This window comes from Podarcis liolepis (assembly GCF_965112155.1).
Source record: "Podarcis liolepis genome assembly, chromosome: 13".
Taxonomy (NCBI): domain Eukaryota; kingdom Metazoa; phylum Chordata; class Lepidosauria; order Squamata; family Lacertidae; genus Podarcis; species Podarcis liolepis.
Window position 1 is genome coordinate 53,981,380 of NC_139573.1, and position 21,357 is coordinate 54,002,736.

Below are 21,357 nucleotides of genomic sequence, written 5' to 3' on the forward strand. Positions count from 1 at the left end.
GTTGTAATGGAAAACTGAACATCATAGCCAGCAGACTCAAACTGTGTGTCAATTCCCTTGAAAATAGCAACTGTCCCCACTTTAGGAAGTCTGAAAATGTGAGGATGGAAGCATCACTCAACCTTGCCTGGAAGTTAGTTTCACCGCAACTATCTTAGTAATGGTTAAACAGTGCATAAGATTTATTAATAGTATTTTTCAACATAACAATGAATTGGCAAGTGGAAAACAAAATTTTACTTTATCTCATTTTTTGTGAGCATATTGTATCATAACAAGTATGCTATGGGCAGATAATTGATACTGGAAAATGAAACAGACATCAGTACTCACAGATTGTTTCTAGCAATTACGTCACTGCTGAAACTTTTAGACAAGATGTAGAGAAGATAATAAGGAAATTTGAAGTCTAGAGTTTAATCATCGGCTGTGGATGATTTTCAGGATTACACTCCAATTCATTTCACGGATTAGGAACACAACATGTGATCGGTGCAGCAAAGTGGGTGGAATTAACACTTGCCCTGTTGGTCATTTTTTCTGTTGGTTCTGATCCATCTACCAGATTCTCTCCTTTTCTCTCACTGGGTTTTCCATTTTGTCCTCTGAATTGGAAGAAATACTATTTTCCCAGTTATTGAAATAGTGCTCCAGTTTTTCCCCAAGGGAAATCTCCGTCAAATACTCACCGTAACAGAACAGCAATGCATCCTGATACAGTTATGGCACACACTCCATCCTGCTTCACCCCTCTTTCTCCTGAGAGAGCCGTGAATTAATTGAGGCAATTTTCAAAGCTGACTGCATTGAGTGAAACACAAGCATGAAATGTGTCTCCTGTAGTTGTGTATATATTTTCGAAATGGTAAACAGAAGGCAGGGGGGCAAGGGCAAATAGCTTTGACAGTTTGTTAGATTACCATTTCCCTCATTTATTTGCTTGACTGCTTTATGGGTAACAGCCTTCGAGGGCTTAATGCACCACAGTCTCACTGCTTCGCAAAAATGATCCATCTATTCAGGTATCCTCTGGAATCTCTTGCTGAAATGTAAAACACACTACTTCCTATAATTTTATTTTTGGAGATCTGATTTGTGGATGGCATCAAAAAGCAGGTGTCTAGCCCCCCTTTGTGCCCTCAATTATATGATGTTGATTGCTGCCACATCCTTTGCTAGAAAGCGATTACAACTGTGCTCTCTGTCGTGCAAAGAGGACCCTCCCCCCTAAAAACTTGTTAGATGTTAATTTTAGAGCTCCTCTTGCCAAATGTGCAAGTGCTGAAAGATCTTTGACATCCAGATGTTGGCAATTCAATGAATTTCGATGAATGCCGACACCATCGTGAATATGATTTCATGTTCTGCTAACATTTGGCTTTACAGAGCAATGGGGTTTTCTACATCTCCACTTGGCTGCATCTGTGTTATGCTCACAGCTGGTAAAACTACACCCCTTCTTAGATGTGTAGGCATGTTGGTGGGGTGGGGGAATCAAATCCTCTAGCTTTTAAGAATGAAGGAAGCTGCCTCCTCCGCTTGACCTCTTGAGATTCTTCCCTAGAGATAAACGTTGTATGAAAAAGGTGGGGAAACACACAATAGGGCTGCTTTCAGATTTCTAGATGGGTGGCTATTGGCGTTATTCAACCACTGATCTTCTGTTGCAAGCCAGAAGCAAAATTGCAACTGACTTTCCACACTATTGGGCTTTTTAATGTGCATACCCCCCCTTTGTTAGAATCATAGAATCATAGAGTTGGAATAGACCACAAGGGCCATCGAGTCCAACCCCCTGCCAAGCAGGAAACACCATCAGAGCACTCCTGACATATGGTTGTCAAGCCTCTGCTTAAAGACCTCCAAAGTAGGAGACTCCACCACACTCCTTGGCAGCAAATTCCACTGTCGAACAGCTCTTCCTGTCAGGAAGTTCTTCCTAATGTTTAGGTGGAATCTTCTTTCTTGTAGTTTGGATTCATTGCTCCGTGTCCGCTTCTCTGGAGCAGCAGAAAACAACCTTTCTCCCTCCTCTATATGACATCCTTTTATATATTTGAACATGGCTATCATATCACCCCTTAACCTCCTCTTCTCCAGGCTAAACATGCCCAGCTCCCTTAGCCGTTCCTCATAAGGCATCGTTTCCAGGCCTTTGACCATTTTGGTTGCCCTCCTCTGGACCCGTTCCAGTTTGTCAGTGTCCTTCTTGTACTGTGGTGCCCAGAACTGGACACAGTACTCCAGGTGTTCTTTCCACACTAGTGGGCGTGTCATAGCTGCTGTGGGCGGGGCCATTTGCATCTCTGCACACATTCATTATAACACTTATGGGGAGAATGCCATCATTCTGACCTTGCTCTGAGTTTGTTTAATTCTTTTAATTATCACTAAATTACTTCTCCAGGTTCTGCACCCCACCCCCGCATAAAAGAGAGGTACAGCACCGTAACACCATAGTGCCATAACACTATCCAACCCTACTATAGTATTATGATGTCAAAACCTCTGTTTTATGAGGGAAAGGAGCTGGAAAAGTGTTTTAGTAATAATTAAAAGATCAATTAAAGGCACAAGATTGGCACCCACCGCAAATGTTATCATGGATGTGTGGTGAACTGTGATAGGTCTACTTTCCTATACATCACTGCTCATGTAAAAAGCCTACCCTTTTAAGAAGACAAAATAGTAGTGCTCTGCACCATTAGTTTTTCAGAAAAAAGCCAGGCTTCTTGAAGTCTGAGAAAAGATGGAAGAACCAGATGGAATTCACCCACCTAGAAATATACGTTGTCCCTTCTGTGCACCCCTGAAAAACATTTCTAGTGCCATCACTGCTAGTGAACAAGGCTTAGAGTGGAAACAGCCAGAGTTGTTCTGGCAATAATAAATGATTCCCTGTTGATGCAAAATGTGACATATCACAAAATCAGACACCCCCTGGGATGTGGTGCAGGTGGGAAACATCACATTTCAAAAATTGCAATATTATCCTTTTGCCACCAATGCAGTTCTGTGAATCCAAAGTACCTGGTGTTCAGAGAGGCCTCAAAGAACAGGGATATATGGAAAAGACAAAAGCACGCTTAACCCCAGCTCCCACATTTTGACAAAAACGTACTACTTTAGAGCACACTCAAAAGGTGTTTCTACTCTGGAAAGGACTTCTGTGTTTGCTTCCAGGCAAAATAGCCATTCCAAGAAGACAAACAGAAGGGGATATTTCTGAAAAGGCAATGATTTGCACACAGTGCCTAGTGACTCTGCTGGAAATTTGCACTCCTATCAAAAGATGCAATCCACCCAGCAGAGTTGCCAGGTCTATGGGTTTAACCTGATGTTCCAGGGTGATCTCTAGAGGAAAGACTTATTATTTCACAGGGTTGCCATATATCAAAAATTTGCTGGACATATCTGGAATACTGGAAATGGCAGAATGTCCATTTTTGCCAATTTCCCATAAAATAGCTAAAAAATGGCAAAAAAAAGCTCAGCAACTTTGGACAAAACTAAAAAAAAGGTCAACAAGCTTTCTCTCCAGATTGTCACTGTTTGAAGTATGGCAATCCTACCAATATCAATGGGGTTTTGGTTTGGCACGAGAGCTTTTGCAATTTCCTCCCCACCATGTCAACCAGACACTTTCCCTGACTGACCAGATGCCATCCTGTGGCCATACCACAGACCATAGCCTCTGCCCTTATTCCACCAGACTCTAGCCTTTGGTCTACCAAGTAGCCTCCTTCTGTAGCTCAAAGACTCCCCCTCCACATTTTAGAATCGGAGCTTCAAGAGAACTGGCCAGCCTAATCTAACCAGCTCCACGGAGCCAGATGAAAAATGTGATATGAATTTATTGCTTTAGGCAGTTTTCCTTCATTTTATCGTGGGCTCTTGGGTCTCCTGCTAATTATTCACCCTTTCAGTGCTTGGCCAGTTTTCAAGATGAGAGCTGAAATCCTCTGCACTCTTACTTAGGATAAACCCCAGTGAACTTAGGGAGACTTACTTACACGTAAAAATGCATAAGATTAGGGTGCATATTTTACATATTGGGTTTCAGATTATAGATGATATTTCCCAGATTTCATCCCACTCCGTTCTCCTATTTTAAATCTCCCCCCCCCCCCAGTAACTACAAAGAGATAGTGGAAAATGAAAGCAGAGTCCATGTTTCTGGTTTGCCTATGTAACTATATACCAACATGTGATGGTTCTTCTGCCTTGGATTACTCTGAAATGGTTTCTTGGATGTTAATTATGAGCTTTCAAACCCACAGATTCATCTGTGAATCTTGCTTTTTTTTTTTTTTACACTGGCACCGTTGTTACGATTTAATAGGCGTCGAGAAGAGTTTCTGGTTTGGATTATCAATTACAGATGTTTGTCAGTAGCACTGCTACCTTAGAGTTTAGAGCTTTCTGAACCCTCTGATGAACACCATCTGCTCCTGAAGATTAACTAGATTTATACTAGTTCATGATTCTCAACCACATCTCTCTTGAAGAGTTTTCTCCCTTTGTTAACATCATATCCTTTTATGTGCTCGTAACGAATCCCACAAAGAAGGAAGTTGCATTCTTGCCTATCACAGCAAAGGCTGAATCATGCAAGTAATTCACTTTAACTTTTCTACAAATGAAGTTGTCAACGTCTTCCTTAGAACAAAAAAAAAAAGGGACGTTCTTTTTTTTGCCAATCCTCATAGAGTTGAATGGGAGTTTGGGGCTGAGCTAAACTGATTCCCCTGCTCAATACTACAGCATCCTTGACAGGTGAGCATCCAGTCTTTGCCTAAACACCTTCAGTGAGTGAGAGTCCACCACTCCAGTGGTATAAGAGGGATGAAGGTCGGCAGTTCGAATCCCCGCGACGGGGTGAGCTCCTGTTGCTCGGTCCTTGCTCCTGCCAACCTAGCAGTTTGAAAGCACGTCAAAGTGCAAGTAGATAAATAGGTACCGCTCTGGCGGGAAGGTAAATGGTGTTTCCGTATGCTGCTCTGGTTCACCAGAAGCGGCTTAGTCATGCTGGCCACATGATCCGGAAGCTGTACGCCGGCTCCCTCGGCCAATAAAGCGAGATGAGCGCCGCAACCTCAGAGTCGGCCACGACTGGACCTAATGGTCAGGGGTCCCTTTACCTTTACTAAATGTATGTTGGGGATGTGACCTAAGACTGTGTTAATCAGTATGGGCTGACGACTTATGCTCAGTTTATGATCAAGTAAGCTTGTAATCCTAAATCTGGGGTGGTGAAGGTGGTAGAGGCGCCAAGTTGCCCCCAAGGCTGGGGGGTCCTGACAACGGTCACACACATGTGAGGTCACGTATGATGCCTGTGCAACGTTGCGACACCTGGAGGAGGCCAAGTGCTCTGGAGGAACTGGCCACCAAAACTGTGCCATGTGTTGTGCTTGCGCATCGCACATGACATCAAGCACATGCGCCGCACACTGGTCCCCCTCGACACTGAGGGGGCCCAGCCCCCTTCCAACAAATATTGAGGGGGCTGAAGACACCTCAGTCCCCTAGAGTTCGCATGCCTGGAAGGTGATGTAACCACTCATTCAGTGCCTTGCACAGCAGCAGGACGGAAGTTAGGCTCAAGGTGAGCTCTTGCACTCCCCCCAAGAGGATATCTTGGAGCAAAATAGGCATCAAAATAGCTAACCGAAGCCAAAAGCCAAACTTCCCATAAAAGCTGATGGGATCTAAACTGCGGGTGATTAACAAAGAAAAAGTTCTTGGGGTTGTGGTGGTGAACAGCTCACTAAAACATAAACTGTATGGCACAGTTTGAATGTAACATGTTTGACTTTCTAATTCATAGAAACTGGGAATAAACATTGAACCCACGCCCTCCCCCCCTTTGCATGCCAGCCTTGTCACACCAGCCTTGCTTAACTTGAACTAGAGCTCCCCACTGCATCTGAAATGGGGAGCTGTAGCTTAATGTCAGTTTACTAGCCAAAATTTCAAACCGTATTCAAGCAATGCACACTTATGTAACATCTGAGGATATCCTATTTACTCAAGCAAGCCTCATTTGTGTGAATCGGTTTAGAAATCTGATCCATTCACTCTTATAAGCAAAAAGTACATTCTTCCAACAAGTACACAAGTGTTTTTACTCTCCTGCTATAATTGTCCTCTTCACCTTCATGACTCTGTTTTTAAAATATATGTCATCAGCTTCTCCCTCTGGAATTTATTTTCATTTTCCTTTGCATCTAATTTTTATTATACCAAGGTGATTCATACAAAGATAAAATTAGTTCCAAAAATGGCCTGAATTGAACACACTGGGCTATAGCCCTCCACCTACTGACAACTAAAATAACAGATAAGCTGAAAATAATCAAAGACAGATGGCAAAGGTGTAACAAAAAAGTCTAGGGCCTTTTGAAAATATATTTGAAAGAAAATGAGGTACTTGGGAAGCAATATATACTGCTCTAATATCAGATGTTTTTTGTCCCTCAGTCCTTTCACCCTGGCTCCTCTTCTTCCAAAAATTCAACTACACACTCTTGTCTCTTCCACTTCTGAGAAAAGATTCCAGAGACTGACATTTTCTTACAGGTGCCGACCACAGCACACAAACTAGAACCAACCAATCCAAGACAATTGAGCAATTGAGAAGGGGGACCAATTCTTCAGCACTGGGGGGCGCAGAGCAGGCGGGGGTGTGGCTGGGGTGTGTACCGGGGGCGTGGCATGCCACCCGCAGGAGCATGGCACGCGTCCTGGGGCGTGGCACCCAGCGCGGGTGGGGAGCAGCCACAAGGGCACCCCACTGGGATCACGGTGCACTTTCCCCCGCACCCCTCTTCCTCCACCAGCCCCACAAACCTGTCTGTGGAGAATCTATAGGGACTGCCAGTGTTTTATGTAAAACGGTGCCATAAACTTACTGCTATGTTTTTCTCTCTCTGTGGAGCTAATCTTGTTGAAAGAAAGCAGAGGGACTGGAGTTCAATGCAGGAATCTACTTCCTTCCTTTTAGGGGTGCAGCGGCTTTGCAGGATGACCAGCACCTCCCCCCATTCCCTGGACGATGCTGGGCTGTGTGTTAGGGGTCTGTTCCTGCTTTGGCTCGCGCTCCTGGCTTGAAATCCTGCTCCACGTCAGCCTGTTGAATGGGCCAGTGGCAGGCTGGTGCAGAGGGTTGGGCTCTCTGTGGGGCTTGCCTGAGGGAACTTCCTAAAAGCAAAGGCATTTAGGGCAACCCATTGACTTTTCTGCAGATATCCAAGTGGAAAACCTGGATATAGCAGCGGCACTGCTGGGAAGGACAAGCGCCTCTTGAGATGTAAATGCTATGAACTCTCTCTCCGACAAAACTCAAGTTGTAAATACGCGTGTCAGGGCTGCCTCAGGTCTCAGCTCACAAAAGACCAACGCCAAGTTCTTCTTATATACAAGGACGTTTATTGCAGTTCATAGTAAGTTCCACAACCGAGGCGCGCAGCCCCCACGTCTGTTAGCCTTAGACCGTTGAAGTCCCCTCTGAATCGGTCCCTCCCCTGCACCAGTTTAAGAGGCTTACGCTGCTCCACCTTTTTCTCTCTTTCCTTTTCCGCAGGGTCTTTCTGCCTGCCGGGGTTCCGCCCCTCCTGGATTCTCCTGAAGCGGAATCTCCAGACTGCTCTTCCCCCCTCCTGCGGGCTTTGGGACCTGGCTCCTCCTCCGGGCTCCCTGTTCTTCCGCGCGCCTCCTCATTTGAACTTGGCGCGCGTGCCCAACCTCTAACCTTCCTTTTGACAGTTACGCTGCTCCCTTCACTGCCCTCCTCCCCTTCCGGGAGGATGGCTTGCTCTGACCCCTCCTCCTTCTCTGCTGCCGGAGCTGTTTCCCCTGACACACTGGGAACTCCCCCCCTTCGCTGCACTCTGGTGGGGAAGCCGGCCCTGATTCCCAGCTGCCGCTTTGGGGTCCCCTGCTGCCCCCCCGCTCCTGACACTTTCCCCCTGGGGCTTCCCTTGCCCTGACCACGGGCGCCCCCTTCTGGGAATCTTCTGATTCGCTGGAGAGACTCATAGAATCCCTTGCGTCATTGCCATCCTCTTCCTCGCTGTTCTGGGATTCCTCTCCATCGCTCTCCATTTCCTCCCTTCCCTGTGCCTCTGCCCCTGTACCCCTGACAACGCTTAAAATAAACCATATTTCTTACAGACGCTAGCCTCCTTTGTGCCTTGATTTCCCAACAGAAACAGCGCCTGTAATGCCTGGAATCTTGTTTAGCTGCTCAGAGGAGACCGGGGTGGCGTGTAACAGTATGCGACTATTCGAAAGACAGGACATGGTTTTCCTCTGGTCATTCTAGGAGAAAAAAATTGCCGGACTCCACCAGTACTATTCAGAGAGGCCTTTACATTTGCAGCTTTATGTTGTATGGGATGAGAATGAGACCAAGAATGAGAACATATTGAAGCTATAATATCAGTGTTTCCCATTTCGTGTTGTTGACTTTTTTCTAGTAAGACGCAGGACCAGCTTGCAAATTTAATTATTTCTAAATAGTTACCATCTGCCATACAAATTTCAATGTATTATAGTTGTTTAATGCCTTAAAAAAGCTGCCAACTCTTAGTAGAGACTTCTGAGGCCCAAAGGTTCGGGGATAACTTCATTCAGGATCAGTCCTTTTAATAGAGCGCTCAAGGCAAGGCGTATTCCCAACCCTGCCAGGAGATGCGGAGGTTTTGAATTAGGGACCTTCTGTGTTCAAAGCAGGTGTTCTATCACGGAGCTACGGCCCTGCCAGGGGAGCCAACTATAGGACGCTCTTGGTGCCCAAGTACCCACAACAAAATTGTGGGTACTCAGCACCCACACCACAGGCGCAACTTCCGGTGCCTCGCAACCCTTGTTCCTGGTGTAGATCTTTATTCCCTGCTTGTTCCTGATGTAGATCTTCACTCACCCCTACTTTCCTGGTCAGGAAAGGGGCTTTATTTTGTGGTTCACCACAGGTGTCAAACTGCCTTGTCCTCCAGTGACAAGTATTCAGAGTCTGGTGCCAGGGCCGCCTTAAGCATATCTGGCGCCGTGGTGCAAAGTTCCCTCCGGCGCCCCCCCCCCCATTTCCCAGAGTTTTTTAGGGAGGACGGCGCTGTGGGTGGGGCTGGAGGAGGCGGGCAGCGGCTGGAGAGCGGCTCCTCCAGCGGGGAAGAAGTGGAGACTGGACATGGTGTCTCCCGGCTCAGCTGACCGCTTCGTGCCGCAGTGGCCATGGCAGATGGAGGCTCCAGGCGTGGTGCTGCTTCGGCGCGGCATGGTGGAGGCGGGCAATGGCAGCGAGCTGATGCTGGGAGGCACCGCCTCTTCCTTGGTGTCCTCCAGAACTTGGCGCCCTGCCGCCCCCGCCACTAGCCTCTATGGGTAAGATGCCCCTGTGTGGTGCTTCTGATTCTGGAAGCAGCGTATAGCCGTCATGACAACTGGATTTCCAGTTTCATATACAGCCTTATAAAAAAGCATCCATCCGCCTGGCTCTGTTCCTTGCAATTTTGCAGCCTGCTCAGTTTTGCATAATAAGCAACTACACTGCAGGGAAAGAGGCCTCCACGTCAATCTGTGGTTTTCACAAAGTGCAGTCCCAGATAATTTATTAGGAGGATTTGCAGCACATTATCTAAGTACTGCTAATTACAAACTAAGCTCCAGAGACCCAAGTCCAAACTTTCCAGCTACAGTTTCCATTAATAGCTTGGATGAACTGTACGGGTTCTGACCAACTTTTATCACTGCAGGCTGCAGCCGTGTGTAATGAGGTAAGACCTTTGCTGGCAAAGCGAGAGCGAGAGCAACGGCTTAGCTGCAGATGAGGAGCAGCGTGTGTCCTTGAGTGTTTGTCAATCACACAGGAGCATTTCCCAGCTTCTTTAATAGTTCTCCACTATTTTACTGGCTTCCATGGTAAAGGAGAGGTCTAAAATGCCCCCACGACAAAGAGGGAAACTCCAGCCCTGCCATGAAGCCCAAGAATTTTAAAATCTGCTACTAAAACTGAAGCACCTTCTTTCGCAGTTTTTCTTACTTAAATAATTTTGGGAAGGATGAAAAATCAGCACTATTCGGGCATTGTGTTTTGTCAGAGCAGTATTTTGAGAGGTACTCGCACCTCTGGAATATTTCCGTACAGAATTTTCACTAATGCACACATTTTTGCAAGCATTTTATTTATTTTTTGGGGAAAAACTGGGCCTAAAAGCTTGACACTTGAGGTCAAACCATGAACTCTGACAACTGTAGCCACTGCAGGGTGAAGGAAAAGCATTAACCCTCAAAAACAGCTGGACTGCCCAAGTCAGCTTTGCCTACAGACATGCTAGATCCCTCCTCCAGATTATTTTCCACTGTGTTTGCCAATAAAGAAGCTAGTCGCTACTTCACGTTTTATGTTTCCCTTGGCATATCAACAGGAAGAAGAGGAAACAGTGAAGGTTAGCATCTGTTTAGATGGGGAAGACACAGAGGCAAGAAGGAATAACAGGAACTTAGGGGAGAACCTAAGCAAGTGCAGTGATTGGCTTGGGAAACGTGGTCTATTTATTTAATACGATACTTGATACTCTGCCCTCTCAGGTTAGAGGGGATTAACTTTTTAAAAGTTAAAAACCAGTGCTGGTGTGTGAATGCTGCTTCCTGTATTTTGTGGCATTTTGAATACAGTGGTGCCCCACAAGACGAATGCCTCGCAAGACCGAAAACTCGCTAGACGAAAGAGTTTTCCGTTTTGGAGGTGCTTCGCAAAACGAATTTCCTATGGGCTTGCTTCGCAAGACGACAATGTCTTGCGAGTTCCTGCTGGTTTTTTTTCCTTTCCCCTCCTTTTTCTAAGCTGCTAAGCCGCTTATCAGCTGATCCGATCAGCAGATAAGCCGCTAAAAGCCGCTAATAGCACTAATCCGCTAATCCTTCAATGGGCTTGCTTCGCAAGACAAAAAAACCGCTAGACGAAGAGAATCACAGAACGGATTCTTTTCGTCTTGCGAGGCACCACTGTAGATCATGGGAGGAATTCACTGTTATGCTATTAAGATAATGCCGTATCTGAAATATCGCACTTCCTCATACAAACCTGTCCTGGTTTGAGATCTTTGGGGGAGGGCCTTCTCTCAGTCCTGCCACCCTCAGAGGCCTGCTTGGTGGGGAGGCAGGAGATGGCCTTCTTGGTGGTGGCTCCTTGCACTTTGGAACTCTCCCAAGTTAGCCTGGCTCCCTCCTTGTTGTCCTTCCGCTGGTAGTTGAAGACTTTCTTGTTCCAACAGACTTTTGGGAAATGACAGCTTTTAGTTAAAGGACTGTTTTATTGTTTTATTGGTATTGTTGCATGTCACCCCAATCTCTGAGTGATGCAACATTCCAGGGGTATTTTGGAATGAGGCACAGTGGACTGTGGTGTCTTTATGATATATGGTTTATTTATACATATATACAACCTAAGCCTGCCATGGAGGGGTTCACAGCATCAACACCTTAAGTGGATCTTGCTTCTCCCATACCAACAGCCTTGGATTGCAACAGAAATCAGGCATGGTTCTGTCTCCCAGCTGCCCTGCCTGCAGCCTGCCAGCTTCTACCTTCTACCTCACAAAACTCCACTCCCAAATCTGGCCTTTCTGTTTCTGACTACCAGGAAGCTGAGGGAGGGGAGCCTACCCATCTGTTATCTGGCACAGAGCCACTTCCTTTGTTACCTTAATGGCCTATAACGAGAGGGTCATTACCTCACCAGGAATCTAGTCTGGCTATTCCAGAAATTGAATCTGTGCTGGATCCAGGAATCAGAAGGGGACTCAGGCATACAGCCTACCCCCTGCAACCCATAACAATCTGAATCTGCAGATTTTATATATGTGTATAGCTGCTCGAATACTATCAATGCCTAATTGTTTATTAATTATATATTTTTCTATGTTTTCAGCAGTGCTTGTTCTTATATTTAAGCTGCCTCAAGTCCCACCAGGGGAAAGTATGGGGTGTAAAAAAATTATTATTATAATAATGTCAGTACAAGTACTTTAGCTCACCAGCTAGAACCGTCTCCCCTCTCCTCTCCCTGCATGCCGTTCTGCCCACGCCACCCTCACCACTCGTATTTGGGGTGAGGGTGGGGTTGGATGCAGCTTGTAGTTAGTGAGGAGAGCGTTTAACCTTGAGTCCCAGTTGGGATGCCACACTGGTCCAAATCTTGGCTTTGCTTAGTGAGGCGAGGCAGTAAAAAGCACCACGGAAAAGCAAAGTGGGCCGTGCACTCCTCTTTGAAACATTTGCACAGTCTCATGGTGAATCCTGCTCCATGAATTTCAACCTAGACAGGGGTGCCAACCTGAATAAAATACTGAGGGGGGGGCAGGGAGGTTCCGCCCTGCAGAATCGATCGCAAGATATGGCACATGAACACCTATTGAATGGCAATGCCCATCAACTTTGGGGGTCCCTGCCCCCCCCCAATATTTTATGGGGAGGGCCAAAGGGGCCGTGGCTCCTATGAACGCAGCTCCTATGAATCCGGACGAGACAGATCTGTTTTTGGACAATAGGAGAGCTGATCTAGGAGCAGGTGCAGAGCCTTGAAGAATCAGGTTCACGCTTTTAGCTATGGCAAGGAGCCCTTTTACTCAACTTAGACTGACGCACTCCTTCTGTTCCTGTAGAGTCCAGATGAAGTGCTCATTTACCTCTGATAATTGCCCTCATCTTTCCCCCAACACAAATCTTGCCCAGTTCCTCTGTTCTACCCCTCAACAGATTTTACCTGACTTGACGTACTGAAGAACATCCCTTAACATTAAACCTGCTATCAGAAACAGAAGCAACAGCAGGAAAAACACAAATGAATAATAAAACGGAGCCTAGGCCTTGCCGATCAGAAAGTCAGTGGTTCGAATCCCCGCAACGGGGTGAGCTCCTGTTGCTCGGTCCCTGCTCCTGCCAACCTAGCAGTTCAAAAGCATGTCAAAGTGCAAGTAGATAAATAGGTACCGCTCTGGCGGGAAGGTAAACGGCGTTTCCGTGCGCTGCTCTGGTTCTCCAGAAGCGGCTTAGTCCTGCTGGCGACATGACCCAGAAGCTGTACACTGGCTCCATCGGCCAATAAAGCGAGATGAGCGCCGCAACCCCAGAGTCGGTCACAACTGGACCTAATGGTCAGGGGTCCCTTTACCTTTACCTTTTTGTCTTGACCAGCCCGTTTTTTCTTAGAGTATGTACCTCTTGATTAATTAGGCATTCTACAGTAGTTGCAAACAATATATTTTCCTCTTCTTTCCCCTCCTCTTTTTGCTGGTGGATAAAGCCTGTCTGCATCACCAATAGGTTGCTCAGCAGAGACTGATTCATAACAGAAGCACTTCAGCTCAAAGTGTGACATGGACCTGTGATGGCAGACTGGAGAAACACACCCAGCGTGACTTGTGCTTCTGCACATTCTTTCGCTCATGCTTACCTTTGCACCTGGTCACACCAATGGGAGCAATCTGGGTAGGCCTGCCTCTGCTGATCAACTACACTCGACAGTATTTTGACCCTGCAATGAAATAGACTTGGTGAGGAGAGCACCTCAGCCAGGAGATTCTAAGGGCCTTTAAAAACAAAAGGATGTTGCTTATTGAATGCCTTTTTTCATGCAGGCGGGGACTGCTGAAGTCTTAGAAAGAAGGAGGGGGATTAGACTTTCAGTGGCTAAGGAACAGGAATCTTGCCTCTTGCCAGGGCCGTCTTTAGCATATGTGCCGCCGGGGTGCAAAGATCCGCCCAGCGCCCCCAAATTTTTTAGGGGCAGGCAAACTCAAAGTTGTTGAGCTTTTTTGGGGAGGGGGGAGCCAAAGTTATTGACCTTTTTAAAGGTAAAGGGACCCCAGACCATTAGGTCCAGTCGTGGATGACTCTTGGGTTGCGGCGCTCATCTCGCTTTACACAGTTTGAAAATGACTTTGAATTATGAACCCTCCAAGTGTCCCTATTTTCCAGGGACAGTCCCAGATTTACAGAAGCTGCCCCAGTTTCTGATTTAATTCCAGAATGTCCCACTTTTCCTTAAAGGTAAAGGTAAAGGGGATTCGAACCACTGACTTTCTGATCGGCAAGGCCTAGGCTCTGTGGTTTAACCCACAGCGCCACTCATGTCCCTTATTGACCTTTTTAGGGGGAGGCAAATCGCTCACCTGTAACAACGACACAGCATAAATAACTGATTTTATTTACTGACTCATCGGGAGTATTTAACCCCCAGGTAAAGACGGCAGTGCCTCTTGCACTGTACTACCACATACTTCACCACATTCCAGGACCAAGACACTGAATAGTTTTGGAGTTGGGAAAGTTAATCCTTTGGGCAATTGGAAGTTGGAGTACTGGAGTAACACTCCAGTTTAGGATTACCAACAGATGGTTACCCCCAGACCTGTTCTGTCCTTCTGCCCCATCCAGAACATAGATGACACTTGGTTCTTCTCCAGAAGAAGCTTCAGGTCAAAATCATGCCCTTTAGCCCTGCAAGCCTCTTCCTCTCAAACAATACCCATCCACCCCTCTGCCCCTCTCTATCTCTTTCCCCCTCTGGTGCTGGAGTTGTCTTGTTAACACTCCCCACCCCCCACCCCTCTGCATTTTGCTGTCTAAATGCATATGGATTTTGGCTGGCAAGGTTAAGCTGGGAGAGGCTTGAAGTGAATAGCCTCTAATATGATTTCAGGTGCTTAATTGGCCTTTAATAGGCTACTTTATATTCCGTGTGTTAATCTGCCATTACCTGCTGCTAGCCTTCTGAATGGGTTGGGCGATCATTTCAATTACTTCTGCTTGTCAAGCGGGCTGCAGCTTGTGACTTGCCAAACACAGCACACATGCCCATAAATCTCCTGGGAGTTGCCAAGCATCTGAGAGGCCATAATACGATATTGCTGGACTCTGTGCTGTGTTTGGCTTAGTGTATCATAAATTGTGCAGGTCTACGGTAGCATGTTAGCATCAACGCTAAGGACTTCCTTGCTGCAGGGTTGCTTGAGCATAACACAGCAGGGGGAATAATTTATGTAACAGAAGATGAATCTCCCCACTCCTAAACCTCACCTTCTGTGACCACATCCCCTTTTCTCTCAATCTGGCCCTGATATTGGGAGTGTGGTTGGGCTGGTGAGACAACCGCTTCAAGTACAGAGCATTGGGGCAGCAAGGCAGGGAAGGGTTCAATTCAACTCTCCATGTACCCTTTAGAAATCCAGCTCAGGCCTGGCATTAGCAACTTGGCACCCGTGGAAAACGGTGAGGGCCCCAGGGCCCAATGAAATCTGCCCTTGGCCCCAAACCAGATGACTGGGTAGGTGTGGTGATCACACAGGGTTCCCTGGACGTTTCACCGTCTATTGATCCCTGTGCCACCCCTTTATTTCTCGCTGCCACCACTTAGGCCCTACCTGGTACAATACTGAGTCCAGTCAGGGTTAAATTGGAACATAAACTTCTGTTTATTTATTGCAGTTTAACAAGCGTGTGGTTTCATAAACAGTATCGGTCCATTACAATCATGGGTTGCCTATCCAGACCTAGAACTTCCACTACCTGCTCTCATTCACTAAACCACCTCTCAGATATTTACTTGCCCCTAACTGTTCCTGACTCAGCTTATTTCTCTACACTAACTCAACCTACCCACAGACTCTATCCCAATTCACTCCCACTCCAACCAACCACCCAAGTCCCAACGAACTCCCTCCTTCGCCACTCCCAGAGCTGGTTTTATAGTCCCTCTGACTCCACCCCCGGGTTCTGATTGGGTAACCTGTTTAACTATTTCACCTCCAGCACTCTCATATGTTAATGTCACAGTAGGCAACCTACCATTTTATATTTCCCACAGTGCCCCAAAGAGACACAATCTCAGGGGTGTTGTGCATAGCTGTCAACCTTCCCTTTTTTTGCAGGAAATTCCCTTATTCCAGCTCCGTTTCTCACAGCTTCCCGCTGCTATCCCGGATTGTTAGATACCCCGTAGACTGTCCCCAGGACAGGTGAGGCTGCTGATCCCTTATTTCCGAGGCTGCTGATCCCTTATTTTCAAATCTGAAAGTTGACAGCTATGGTATTGTGGGAAATGTATAATGGCAGCTTGTAGCTTCCCACCAATACTAGTAGGTGGGCCTGCAGCTGAGGCCCCACCAATGTAGGAAGACACTTTGACCCCCTCAAGCCTGGAGATGGCTTTTTATGTGAAAGGGGCAGACAAAAGCAGCAAACAAATGGCTCCGGCCTACCTGAAGCCTCTCCCCACTCAGAGATTGGGGTGCACGCAACACTATTAGGGCCAAGCCAGATGTAACTGGGGTACCCATTTGTTTCCTGATTTTTGTCTGCTCTGATTATATCTTGTTTGGCCCTAATAACGTTGTGTCCACCCCGATTTCTGAGAGGAGAGAGACTTCAGGGAGCCCTGGGTTTGGTTTCCTTGGAATAAAGGTCGATAGAAACTATGGTGTCTTTTTCTATATAAATATATGAGGAGATTTCACCCCTCCCATATCCAAGAATCTGCTGATGAGTCTGGTGATTTTCCAGAGAGGAGGGGCGGTGTTCTGATCTCTACTTATTCCGCTCCAGCCTAACATCAGTCAGTCAGTCAGTGTGTCGGAGAGAGAGAGACTGAGTGTTAGAGATCGTGTGTATAGATAAGGTTGCTGCTAAGAGCAGCTACAGACACTCAGTGCAGTTCAGCATTTTTTGTTTAGACCTCATTTAGCTCTGTATATAGTTATGTATTATAGTTGTAGATAGAATAAAGAAGATATTCTACAGAGCTGCTCTCCGAGTCGTTTATGCTCTGCTATACTCTGCTATACTCTGCTGTGCAACGACTGTCTTCTTGTGGGAGTGAATCCGGTGCTCACAACACTAAGCTGTGAGTCCACAGCACTTTGACCTGTTCCTGTGCAGAAGGTGGTCTCTGGAAGTGCTACCCAGCTCGCCTAGCCCAGTCAGGGCTGGAGTGGATGAGTCCAGTTAGTGGCACTGGCTCAAGGGCGATGCTGACAATATAGGCAACCTGAGCATAGGATGGAGGGGTTTGCAGTATTAACATCCCAACAGATACAAAATCACAGGCCTGGATGGGACCAATGGATATCATCCAGACTGACCCCCACCCTACAACAATATAAAATATTTCACAATTCTTCTTGATAAAACTCTGTCTCCTACTGCAACCTGTTGATCTCAAAGATTATTTAAATTGCCTTCTGCTTTATAAAATATATGTCCCTCTTGAAAAATATGGTTTTGCCTCATAAGTATACTGTATTGGGGTTTTTTAAAAATGAAATGAAACTATTTCTGTTTTTGGAACTATTCTCCATAAGTTCCTGTCTGTCATTTTCTGTAAATAACAGCTGTTTCCCAGGCATTTGTTAGATGCTAATTAGTCTGGATCGTTTTGCAAAAGCATCACCGGCATGCTTGCCTTAAAATACACAAATCAGATGCTAACAGACAGTAGCTAAACTCCTCCATTGTTATCGACGTCCATCTTGCCATACGGCTTGCAGGCACATGATGTAGCTCTTCCTTCTCCTGCACCCAGTCGTACTCTTTTCCACGTTCCACAAAAATCTGCTCTTCCCGCATCTGCGTACTTGCGCATGCGCGGGTTGCAATTCGCCGCTTCTGCACATGCGCGTGACATCATTTTGAGAGTCTGCGCATGTGCGAGCGGTGAAACCTGGAAGTAACCTGTTCCGTTACTTCTGGGTCACTGCGGAACGCAACCTGAAAACGCTCAATCTGAAGCTACTTTAACCTGAGGTATGACTGTAGTCACTTCCTTTACATCACGTGTGGTATTTTGACCCTAATCCTGTTCTTTTTGTTCACAGAAATACAGGTCCTCCTTGACAGCCCTCTTTGGAGGCTGAGGCTGGTCACATAAGGGGAAATCCACGCCCCTTCATACAGCGGTGGAGCAAGCCGATCAGGCGCCTGGGGCAGTGCTCTGTGGGGCCTCCAAGGAGTCTGCCTGCCTCCTCCCCCTCAGCCGCCCTACAGCTGAGGGGGAGGCTGCGGGAGGACCATTTGGGGCAGCGTGGATCCTGCAGGTGCCCAAGCCACTATGTCACTCTCAGGAGAGATGCATGGCTCGGGCGCGCTGCAGGCCCTGTGGTGAGTGTCACCCGGCATGTTGTCACCCCTCTAAGTGGGGGTGTCCCGCCCCCACCGCACCCCTTCCTCTGCCCCTGATCCTGGCCCCTTTCAAATCCCCCGTCTCTGTTCACACAGCAGGGCAAGGGAAAAGGACTTCTTTTGCATTTCCAGTTAGGCGCTCCTTGTCCTTGAATTGTTTCTTAAAGGCCCTTTTGCATAGGGTAGCCCAGGAATTCCTCTGTAGCTTGTATTTCTCCCTTCCAAATAATCCCAAACCCTACCATTTATTAATCTCTAGGGTTTAGTGGGTTCCCCCTCAATCTATAACAATAGTGTGTGCATAGCTGTCAACTTTCAGATTTGAAAATAAGGGATCAGCTGCCTCACCTGTCCTGGGGACAGTCTACGGGATATCTAACAATCTGAGATAGCAGTGGGAAGCAGCGGGAAACGGCGCTGGAATAAGGGAATTTCCCGCAAAAAAGGGGAAGGTTGACAGCTCTGATTGTGTGTAATGTTGTAACTAAGGTAATTCCAAAGGGAATGTCAAGCAGGGAGGGAGGGAGGAAGAGAGAGAGAGGAATTCTGGTGGAGAGAGAAGATTGGAGGAGGCTTGGAAAGGGAGTTTGAATGTTGGTGGGGAGGCAGTTGAGAGTGTTGAGACTGGTGGGTTCTAGAAGGGGGGCTCTTGGTGGGGGACCTGAAGCTAGGCTGGGCTTAGGATCAGTAGGAAAGTCGACGTTGCCAGGGGCATGTGGCAAAGAGGGGCTCTGCCAGCTGCCTGGGAAAAGAGTTCCCTGAATTTAGGTGAGCCACAGAGCCAGGGCTTGGTTTGTACAGCTAATGCCCAGAGCCCTCGCACCACCCCCTCACCACCTTTCGCAGCTGAGTCCTGCTGCGAAACATAAGCCAGGGTCTCTCAATTTATGTCTCTGACATTTCCCATCTGTAACATCTTCCTCTGTTTTTATTTTCCTTTCTGTCTCCCAGATCCTAAGCCATGCAGCTGTGGCGCCATGAAGAAAAATGTTGATCACGTCTCCTACCTAGGAAGTTATCTTTCCACAAGGGCCAACATTGATGCCAAAATCCAGCATCGCCTGAGCTCTGTGAGTGTGGCTTTCTCCCGACTGAAGTGCAGAGTGTTTGAGGACCGGGACATTCGCAGGGAAACCAAAATGCTTGTTTACAAAGTACTACAAAGGTACTACCAACCTTACTATATGTTTGTGAAACATGAACCACTTATAAATCTCCAACTCCTTGAAAGAGTCCATCAACAGTGTCTCTGAAAAATTTTACACATCACTTGGGAAGACAGACGAACTAATATCAGTGTACTGGAAGAAGCAAAGATCACCAGCGATGAAGCAATGATTCTTCAACATCAACTTGGTTGGACTGGTCATGTTGTGCGGATGCCTGATGATCATCTTCCAGAGCAACTACTCTATTCTGAACTTAAAAATGGAAAGTGTAATGCTGGTGGTCAACAAAAGAGGTTTAAAGACTATCTCAAGGCAAATCTAAAAAAATGTAGTATAAACACTGACAACTGGGAAACACTGGCTTGCGAGCGCTCCAGTTGGAGAACAGCCTTTACCAAAGGTGTCATGGGCTTTGAAGACACTCGAACTCAGGACGCAAGGGAGAAACGTGCTAAGAGGAAGGCTTGCTTGGCAAATCCACACCGTGATCAACTCCCGCCCGGAACCAATGTCCCCACTGTGGAAGGACGTGTGGATCCAGAATTGGCCTCCACAGTCACTTACGGACTCATTGTTAAAACCGTGGTTATGGAAGACAATCTTACTCGGCTACGAGGGATCGCCAAAGAAGAAGATGAAGAAATGGCAGAAGGGGAGGCCGCTGTGGAAGTTGTGGTATGTTAATTCCATGGGAAATTTATTCCTCACATGTGCCAGGAGGTTGTGGTGCCAACCTGAGCGAAACAGGGTTGGGTGGGGGGGAGCAGGCCCATCTCTCCCCAGCCCTTTGCCCCCTCCTTCCAAGCCAGGGTTGGGCCATTATGTGCCCAGGCAGGAGCAGCGATCGTTGGCAGCCAGTGGTGACGTGGGCATGGGCAGCATGGCAGGGGGGCTTGTTCTGCCCCTCTCCTTCCCTGAGTCAGCTGGCCATGCACCCTCACCAGCGCTCAGGTTGTCTCCGCTGTAGTTTGGGGGCAGGCCCCTCTGGGGGCCCTATGTCCCCACCGCAGGAGGGCCCTGCCTCCGCTGGCTTGCCTTCCCCTGCGCTGCTGCTGAGCTACTATGTGCCACGCAGGAGGAGGGATATAGCAGGGGGGGAGCAGGAAGGAAGCTGGGAAGGCAGATGGGGGGGAGAGAAACCATTGAGGGGACTGTGCCCCAGAGGAAAATCATTGGGGAGGGCACACAGGACCCCTGTCCCCTAGAGTGGATTCCTGTGCCAGGAGAATACAATATCCTTCTTCCTTTGCAGGGCCATGGTTTGCGAAAGGCTCCGGCCAAGCAGCAGCCCAGCGGCGTCATGGGGAAACCCAAAATGTGCAGGTATGCTGGGACCTTCTGTGGCAGAGGAAGTGTTTCACGGTCACCTTGCCAGCTGGAGGAAGAAGGCCTGGTTTAGATATTCCTATAGTTTTACGGGGAGGGTTTCTCTGTGGTCCACCTGGGCAGGACATGGGGGGTGATTCTCTCCCATATCCTAAGCCTGGGCCGGGGCAGTTTTAGGATGGCACGACCAGTGTGCTCACACTGGGCACCGCGCTGCAGAGAGTGCCAAAACAATGCTGAAGAACAAAGGGGGTGTGCCGAATCTTATGGTCGTACAGGGCTCTGTTGACATTTGAGAGCCCAAAGTTTGCCCTTGGTTGGGCACAGTTCCAGATTAATACCTGTGGCAGTCAAAATATCGCTGGTCTCCTCGCAAATTATCTCCTGATACCTTTTTGATTTTACCAGCCAACAATATTAATAAACCAATTTTATTAGGGAGTATTCATTTTAATCTGTTGTCACGGGACCCATAGGCCGGTTCCTGCTCTGCCCATTGGGCAATGTGGCTCTGGTTGGGAATGCTTCTGTGGAGATGAAACGCGCCCCCCCCCCATCATTCTTTCCTTCAGACAAAAGCTGACATGGTGTGTGGAACTGGACCAGGGGAAGAAGTGGCTCTCCTTGCCTTCTTAGCTCACATTTTTCTCTAATTTCTGCATCCCATGAAAACGTCCTTCCTGAG

General features: G+C 47.4%; 1 protein-coding gene across 2 annotated transcripts in view; it reads left to right on the plus strand.

The window, feature by feature from the left end:
* LOC310692401 (uncharacterized protein) overlaps nucleotides 1-20,918 on the plus strand; it is a 137,690-nt gene extending 116,772 nt beyond the window's left edge. Inside the window, exons 2-3 of one of the 2 annotated variants that reach the window (XM_083473378.1) lie at nucleotides 19,679-20,021; nucleotides 20,599-20,918. In XM_083473378.1, coding sequence (XP_083329504.1) covers nucleotides 19,752-20,021; nucleotides 20,599-20,745 — 417 coding nt within the window. In that variant the 5' untranslated portion in view covers nucleotides 19,679-19,751 and the 3' untranslated portion in view covers nucleotides 20,746-20,918. Of the gene's footprint in view, nucleotides 1-19,114; nucleotides 20,022-20,598 lie in introns of those variants that run through there. The other variant, XM_083473377.1, reaches the window with a different exon arrangement.
* Nucleotides 20,919-21,357: the final 439 nt, after the last annotated feature.